This window comes from Triticum urartu, chromosome 3A, assembly GCF_056163025.1.
Source record: "Triticum urartu cultivar PI428250 chromosome 3A, HENAU_Tu73, whole genome shotgun sequence".
In the NCBI taxonomy this organism is placed as follows: Eukaryota; Viridiplantae; Streptophyta; class Magnoliopsida; order Poales; family Poaceae; genus Triticum; species Triticum urartu.
The window spans coordinates 695,100,979-695,109,621 of record NC_141875.1 but is presented as its reverse complement, the minus strand read 5'-3'; the positions used below and the strand labels follow the sequence as shown (position 1 = coordinate 695,109,621).

Genomic DNA, 8,643 nt, shown 5'->3' with positions numbered 1-8,643 from the left:
CTTTCTGGCCGATGTCAATGCAGAGCGGCTGCTCACAGAGGCATGAATGCGGATAGCTGACGCCCGGCGGGAACGCACGCGGGCGAGGGAGAAGGGTTTTGGGTGGGCCAGAGTAGTGAGAAGCAAAGGTAGCAGCGGTTCGAATGCCCATAAAGCCTCCTAGTTTGTCTCCAGTTTACGTAAAAAAATGTGTCTGGATTGTCGAGCGGACTAATAAGTCCATGTCGAATAACAAAACATGTCTAGACCGTACAATCTAAACATATGCGAATGACTTAAGGGTCCATTGGACATGCCTTATAACCTGATCTGCGTTCTAGAAGAAGTTCACCGTGTCGGAAGGCCTTGACATTTCATTCCCCCAGTGTGCTGGATATACTAACGGACATGCGCCCAATATCGCACTACTTAATTAGTGATCGTGTTATCACAATTATAGAATCGATGCGTATCTCTCCATCCTTACTTACTAGTGATCTCCATTTACACGGCATAAATTGACCCCAGAAAAAAGAGGAGATTTGCGCCAAATTTAGAGCCATGCCATTTGTTTTTTGAGAAGAATTTAGAGCCTTGCCTGCTTTTTTCTTTCTTGATGTTTCTTTGTTGTTGAGCCTTTTGTGCCTTCACAGCTGCCCCGATCGGGCCCGATCGAGCAGGCCATCTCGGCGGGCTACGCGTGTTGGGCCGAGTAGGGAAATGCAACAAGTACGAGCGGTGCGGTGGTTGGAAAGAAACGCAGCCGCATCTTCTTGTCGGGTGGCTCAGCCTCCTTGACTTCATCGGAGGGAGGGGAGACCTCACCGGAAGGAAATGGAGGAGGAGACAAATCTGGGCGGCGCCGGCGGAGTGGAGGTGAAGGAGGAGGAGGGGGTCGAGTCGTTCGAGCCGACAGAGGACGAGCTGGTGCTGCACTTCCTGCGGCCGCAGCTGCGCGGGTTCGCGCCGCGCGTGGCGGGCGCGGTGGTGGAGGCGGACCCGTGCGCGGCGCCGCCGTGGGACCTTCTGGAGCGGCACGGGCTGCTGCGGCGCGGTCACGGCTACTTCTTCCATGCGCGGCGGCGCGGGAAGGGGGGCCCGGTGCAGGTGCGGCGCACCCCGTTGGGCGGCGGCGGCACGTGGATGCACAGCGGCAACAGGGAGGACCGGCGGTCCGTGACGGAGCTGGGCGTGGTGGCGCGGTGGTCCATGACGCGCTACTGCTTCTACGCCCGGGACAGTGCGCAGGGGCGGCGGAGCACCGGGTGGGTCATGTCCGAGTACGAGATCACGGACCCGCGGTGCTACCGCCGCGCCGACGACGGCGAGGAGGAGGAGTACTGGGTGCTCTGCCACGTCCGCCGCAGCACCAGGAAGAACGTCAAGCCGCGCTCGCGGAGGCGGTAGGCTGCCGCGCCTCGGCTCGGTCGCCGGCAGGCGCAAGGCGGAGACCGGAGAGGATCCCCGAAGAATCTCGTTGTGCGTTTCTTGTGTTCGTCGCCCGGGCTGTGTGATCTGTCGGTCGGTCGGTCCGCGCGCGTGCGCCACGTGCAGTGTGTAGAGAAGGAAATAAAATGTGCGCTGTTGCGATCTTGGGCCTCTCCCTTCCCTTGGTTTCTCCTGCTCCGCGCATGTGTTGCGCTGCGCGAGCTGATGTGCGTTTGTGCCCAAGTGTTTTTGGAAATAGTTCGAAACAGACCTTGAATTTATAGACGGAAAGCTAAATCAAATCATGAACTTGTAATATCGAAAATGGCGCACCAAACTTTTTGTTCCCGGTCTATTTTGAACCTTCAGGGCGTTTAGCTGGTATTCGCTGACGTGGCAAGTCAAATACTAGGATTATTTCTGCAAAAAAAATACTAGGATTATTGACCGGCTGCTCTGATTTTATTTTGTTTGTTTTCCTTTCCTTTTTTTGTTTCTTTGTTTTTCATTTTCATAATGATAATAAATAGTTCAATATTTTGTAATGACTTTTTTTGAACTACCAAAGCCACTTGTCTTCTATAAAGAGCGACGAAAATTTACCGAACGACAAAAAAAATACTCTAACTAGAGTGATTTACAGGAGTCAATCTCGGATCTTGCACTGAGAGCGCCCGCAACTAGCCACTCGGCTGCTCATGGCGATAGATAGTGCGTCCTCAATAAGAATAGACAGGAGTGTCCATATATGCAAGCACTTTTTTTAAATCTAAACATTTCTTGAAAAAAGTTGTGAACAATTTTGACATGCCAATTTTTCAATAAGGGTTAATTGGTTAAATGCCACTCCAATTCTGGCGATTCCAAGAAATGCCAGTGCAATTTTCCAAACTTTGAAAAATGCAACTCTAAATTTTGCAAATTATAAAAAATGCCACTTTTCAAAAGTTTAGAAATTGAAGTCACCCTTTTTTAAACACAAATAATTTACACAATTCCACAAATATGTTTTTTGGAAAATGTGACACAATTTTTGCAAAAAATCTAAAAAAATAGAAACATTTGAAACTTTTGGAAATCTGAACATCTTGTGACAAATGTGAACAATTTTTGAAATAACGATTTTTTAAAATGTAAACAGAGCTTGAATTTAATTTCAAACACGTCTTCGAAACACGAGACAATTTTCTATTTTGGACCAAAAATAGGAAACATTAACATTTCTTGAAATTTTGTACAAACTATGAAATGCACGAACATTTTTGAAAATTCCCAAACATTTTTTTAATTTATGAAAAGACAAAAAAAAGTTTGTGCAAAAAAAATTCAGGATTAAAAAGTGTCCCCCTTTTCATAAAAATGTTTATGTATCAAAAAGTGTTCGCTTTTAAAAACTGATTGTGTTTTAAAAAAATTGTCTGTTTTTCAAAAGTATTCGGAATTTCATAACATGTTCGCACTTTAGAAAATGTTTGGGGATTTCAATTTTTGTTTACATTTGTAAAGTTTGCTCTTAAAACACGTTTTCAAATCTCGACACTGCATTTTCTATAAACTACGGTCGGGCTTCTAATTATATCAGTGACAGATCATTAGCAGCTCCTAGTCGCAGTTACGATTCCCCTGGTTTGTCTCTTTTTGGGTATTTTTACGTTGCACTTTACGGAAAAGTAAAAAAAAAACTTCGCTTCACGCTTGATGGGCTGGCCCAATCGCGTCCGCAGCCAACAATCCCAGGACTTGGCTCTGCCAGGTCGACAATCCCTGTTTGGGAACGCCCTCAAGGTTCAAAATAAACCAAGATCACAGAGTTCGGCGTGCTGATAAAATGCTTTTCTTTATATTAAGATTGTCAAAGAGCTTGATGTTTTCTTAAAAACCACTTTTATGGGCGAGAAACGCATCTAACATTCATTTGCCTGACATTTTGTACTTGTCATATATAATGTCCAATGTATTTTATAGAGAGACTTGCATCTTTGACTGTAGTTGGTTTCTACAGATTTTGCCCTCACTTTTCGAGCCTGCTCAGTTTTGTCCTTAGATTTGCTCCTGAGGTTGCTCGAATGCCCTTCTGTCAAGATTTCGTCCGGTCAAAGGCGTTGGACCATTACTTTGATCAAAATACCCCTTAGAAGTGGCAGAGGGGTTATGTCCCCCTTCCACATGGAAAAAAATGAAAGAAATAAACAAATCATCCCTCTCACTCTTTTATAGAAGGAATCACAAATTGGTATGCTCCAGACTTCACAGAGTGGAACCCCAGAGGTATTGTAGCATGCCGCAAAACTGAAATCAATATTTGTAAGTGAGGACTCCAGTGTGTTTGATTCCAGTGGGAGCTCAATACTTTAGCAAGTTTTTTTAGGCAATGGGTGGCGCTTCATTGATTAAATGACAATAAGTTCATTACAAAGTACGGGTCCGATGAAATCCGGAGCTTCGACATACCAAGCACCTACGACAACATGCTCCGCAGATCGCGTGATAGCATGAGCCGCCCTATTACATGCTCAACTAACATGAATAAAGGAAACTGAAACAAACTTCAACAACGGTAATAACTTGATGTCATGGGCGACAGCACCAGTAGCCAATCGTTCAGCTTCAGAGGCATTCAGCTTGGACACCAGAGATGAACAATCACAAGCTAAGATATTCCTCTGAATACCATCAACAAGAGAACATGATAAAAGAACATCGAGTGGCCATTACTTCAGCGGGTTCAGGATCGCAAACCTTCTCATAGAAGTGATCACTGGACACAAAAGTACAACACCAGCACCAATATATTCAGATTGTAAGAAGATGGCAGTATCAAGGTTGACCATAACCTTGTCCTCCCACGGTAGATTCCATCTTTGAACTGAGGGGGTGAAATCACACCTTTTGGAAGCTTTGGCTTTGAAAGAGTGCTGCAAAATCATCTCAATGCAAGCGTGGGAGAACAGGAAACAGTGCACGGGTGGAACTTGAAAACTTCGAGACCCTATCGCCCCTCCAGTACTGTAAGGGCTTCCATATCCACAGAGTCCTGACCGTAGTCTGCTCTCTTTGCTACCTTATTCCTCCGAGAAATATACAGTGGCTTATCAGGCGTTGCAACTGGTGTGCTTCTACTCTCCAACGTTGATACAACAGTTGACTTGAGTGGTCTGACATCCGGATCATCCTGAACACACAAGAGCCCAACATGAATGCAACATAAAGCCTCTTCATTCGAGCAACTCTCTGAAACTGATGGATCCACCAAATCCATTGCTAGCCCTTCCCTCCATAGACTCCATGCCTGAATAAATCAAATGAAAAAAAATAAGTCATGTGGTCAAAGGAATTCCAGACATCGATAACGATAAATCATAATCTTACATATATTATAAGGTTGGGGAACTCATTGATGTTCTGGGTTGAGCTAATCCTTAGACCACTTACAGTTTCCAAGAGCAACACTCCAAAGCTATAAACATCAGACTTAACAGAAAAGAGGCCTTCCATTGCATATTCCGGAGACATATAACCGCTGGATAAATCACATCATCAGCACGACTTGTACGTTTCGAGTTGAGTTTAACTATGTATGACTTTAATGAACAACTACACGCAAGATAGTACTTACTATGTTCCGACAACTCGGTTAGTGTTCGCTTGTTGCTCATCTCCACCAAAGATTCTTGCCATGCCAAAATCAGATATCTAGGGATTCATATTCCCATCTAGCAAAATGTTGCTTGTTTTCAGATCCCTATGAATTATCATCAGTCTTGAGTCTTGATGTAGATAGAGTAGTCCTCTAGCTACTCCTTTGATTATATTGAATCGTGTTGGCCAGTGAAGCATTGGCTTCTTTTCAGAATCTGCAAGAGTAGTATCGGATTATGATTTAAGATGTGGTGTCAAATGATTGTTGACTGATTAATTTGTGATCAGAACATACTGAAAAGGAAGAGTGGTATCCAGGCTTCTGTTTGGCAGATACTCATAAATAAGTAGCTTTTCATCGCCCTGCACACAATAACAGACAAGCCTTACAAGGTTTTTGTGTTGCAGTTTAGCAATCACGACTACTTCATTCCTAAACTCTATTGCCCCCTGCCCAGAACCTCTACTGAGCCTTTTAACAGCAACTTCTTTGTTGCCATGGAAGAGCCCCTGCATTATAACAACGAGGAGAAAATTAAGGTTACAAAATAGTATGGTTTGGTTTTGAATCACAGCAAAAAGTGACAAATTTTTCATATTTCAGTGCAATTAGATACGTTGTTGTGTCTACGTTTACCTTGTAAACTTTACCAAAGCCGCCTTCTCCTAGCAAATTGGACATAGAGAAGTTGTTTGTTGCAGCAACTATTTCCTCAAAGCTAATAAATGGAAGTTCATGAGTTTCCTCTCCGAGTCCATCACTACTGCGCAAATCCCCCATTATCAGTCTCTTTGGTCTTCCTTTCTTGTCATGTTTTCCTAAGAGAAATATCATCTTTGTTGTCTTAAAAAGGCCAGAATATGTGTCTTCCAAACTGCTTAAAAATTTAAATCAATGGATTACCTTTAAACTTGCAGGACCATACAAGGCATGCCAATAGAAGTATCAGCAACACACTTGCTGAAATTCCTGGTATAACTTTTATTACGATGCTCTTTTGCCCTTTCCCTGAAAAAGAACAATGTTATGACGTTCAATTTATTGTAAATCTTTACTCCCTCCCGTTCTAGAATATAAGGTGTATCGATTTTCATGCAAGTCAAACTTGTATGTTTGACCAAGATTATAGAATAAAATATCAGCATCCATAATAGAAAATAAATAAAATATGAAAAATACTTTTCGTGATGGATCTAATGATACAAATTTGGTGTTGTAGAAATTTTTTTTTCTAAAAACTTGGTCAAACATGCACATGTTTGACTTCTGAAAAAACTAATACACCTTATATTTTAGAACGGAGGGAGTACTTTAACAGTGTTGTCTGAGTATCACGAGTAATCTACAGTTTAGTTAATTGCATAAGGAATATTTTAGATGTGCACTTGGGCTCAATACCTGTATCACCATTTTGACATGCTAAATGAATTGACATATATAGTACATAGTACAAACACCAAGCAAATGGCAACAACATGGGGATAGAACTAATACCATCTAGTGATTTTGCTGCGTGTAGTGGTGGAGCCAAAGTGTCAGCAACTCACAATTTATTATCAAGTTAAAACAGCAAGTTGTAATGCTCTGCTTCTTATGTTACACACAAATTCTTAAACTGAAACGTTGATGAACATAAACAAGAGCAATAGAAAGAGGAGTGTACTTGTGTTCAAGAAAAGAAAGAAGGAGGAACATACTTGACAAGGCAGCAAGCCGGAGATATAGGTTCTCATTGCCAATGGCACCCTTCCCCACGTCAATCAGCTCCCCGGTCCACATCAGGCACCTTGTTGCATCCCCATTAATGTAGGTGGTGCTTAGATTAGCATAAGCATATGCTACAGATGAGCAATTTCTGCTGCACTCCACTTTGCAGTCACCATAGCTTTTGTTCCACAGGCGTACAAACTTGTCTGGCACCTTCATTGCTGGCAAGGTCAGGAAATTGTCCTGTCCACCACACTGCAGTTCCTCCTTTCGCCGGCAACCATGAGAAAAAATGCCTCCAACCCACTCTGTTTTGTTACTAGGGTCAAATCCAGCAAGGCACTTGCATGTAGGAATTCCCTGTGTGTTGTCGTAGTAGCCATATGCACCACAGTATCCATAGAGATTGCACCGGTAAGCTGGCCACGATGTAATGAGGGTCCAATCTGTTAAGCTGGTATTCCATCTCCATATCGTGGTCTTTCCAGAGTAGTCAACCTTGTAAAATATCCTGGAGGAGCCATCTGATAGTCCAAATGTTGAATAGGTCTCGCCATTGGTGCCCATGTAAATCGTCAAATACATGAGTGGACTAACTGCCTGGAGGCCCACGTTGGAGGATACATAGCCGTTCCTCACAGCAGCACGGAAGTATGGCACTGACCCATTCCAGATGAAGGACTGTAGGGGAGTGTCAAGGTCATTCCCAACAGAGAACCTGCCTTTTGGCGGGTCTTCAGGGCCCTTCCAAGAGATGATCCGCCATGGTGGGTGTGTCTTGTGGGTCGCCCGCATAGGCATGCCAGCAAGGATGGTGTCGCTTGGATTCTCGAAACTCTGCCATAACATGTCACTGTCTGATGATAGGACTACAAGATTGCCATTGTTGAGATGTTTGGCCGAAGAGTTGCTGCCAGTGATTGTGTTTGCCATCCAAAGTATGTGGTGGCCATTGTTTTCAGACAACATAAGGCTAGAGTTGCCGGTCATAGTAAGCATCGCGGATGAAGCATCAGTGATCGGATTATCGCGGTTGGCAACCCAGACGATGGTGCGCAATGGGATATCGTTGAACCATATGCCAACATATGTATTTTCAGTTGAATTTGAGGGGGTAAAGAAGCCTAAGGCGAACGAACCTTGGTCCGAGGTGAGAGTTTTGCCAGGAGCGAGTCTCATGCCAGGGACAAGCACACTGACAGGTGCGCACAGAAGCACTGAACTGAAGGGCCAAGGAATCAGGAGCACGATGATGACCAAGTGGAGAAAAGGCAGATGCATGCTTACCCACTTCTTTGAGTTAACAAGTGATGAGGAATCAGGAGCAGAGAAGGGGATATGATTGGGTGGAGAAGACAGAGGAAAATTTAGAGTGAACTACGAAAACTAACCTTGCAGTTGAAATAGGTGAACTGCTGTTCCATTTCCTTCTTTGTCAATAGTTGATATAGACAGTGAAGTGTGAATGGAGGGCAGTATTTCAAATTTTCAATGCCATGTGGCTCGACTGGTGGAATGGATTCTAATACTTCCTCTGTTCATTTTTATAAGACTTTGAAGACATTTCAGACAATGTACAAAACAACACATTTTAAGTTGTCTGAAATGATTTACAAAAATGAACGGAGGGAGTACATCGCTATATCAGCCTATCAACTTGAGAGTGGTAAATGCAGGAAGGTGACTAGATGATGGTAAGACAAAGAAAGCAGAGACTACACCATACTTTCTCTGTCCCATTGATGTGATCTCCAGTCTCTCGCTCATGGAATTCTTCACTACACTGAGTGAGACATCAGAAGTCTAGCACACGGCAACTGAGCCTGACTTGGTAAACAAATTGCCTGGAGCCTCTGCTTCCTGTTACCCACAACGCATGGCATGGCAAG

At 43.7% G+C, this 8,643-nt stretch overlaps 1 protein-coding gene and 1 pseudogene across 2 annotated transcripts; one reads left to right on the top strand and one right to left on the bottom strand.

Annotated features, from left to right (window-relative positions):
- Nucleotides 1-747: 747 nt before the first annotated feature.
- On the top strand, nucleotides 748-1,519 carry LOC147981750 (NAC domain-containing protein 48-like). Its single transcript, XM_087514078.1, has one exon. It carries the CDS (start codon nucleotides 814-816, stop codon nucleotides 1,384-1,386), a length of 573 nt encoding a protein of 190 aa, XP_087370204.1. The 5' UTR covers nucleotides 748-813; the 3' UTR covers nucleotides 1,387-1,519.
- Nucleotides 1,520-3,780: 2,261 nt separating this feature from the next.
- On the bottom strand, nucleotides 3,781-8,112 carry LOC125530077 (G-type lectin S-receptor-like serine/threonine-protein kinase At4g27290; annotated as a pseudogene). The gene is made up of 7 exons (XR_015599021.1): nucleotides 6,745-8,112; nucleotides 5,951-6,055; nucleotides 5,684-5,865; nucleotides 5,342-5,556; nucleotides 5,024-5,261; nucleotides 4,777-4,927; nucleotides 3,781-4,696 (listed from the first exon to the last, which is right to left on the bottom strand). The product of XR_015599021.1 is annotated as a G-type lectin S-receptor-like serine/threonine-protein kinase At4g27290 (transcript).
- Between the last annotated feature and the right edge of the window lie 531 nt (nucleotides 8,113-8,643).

Bases quoted from the DNA above. Each gene is read 5' to 3' on its own strand.
- LOC147981750 (XM_087514078.1), top strand. From the start codon at position 814: ATGGAGGAGGAGACAAATCTGGGCGGCGCCGGCGGAGTGGAGGTGAAG.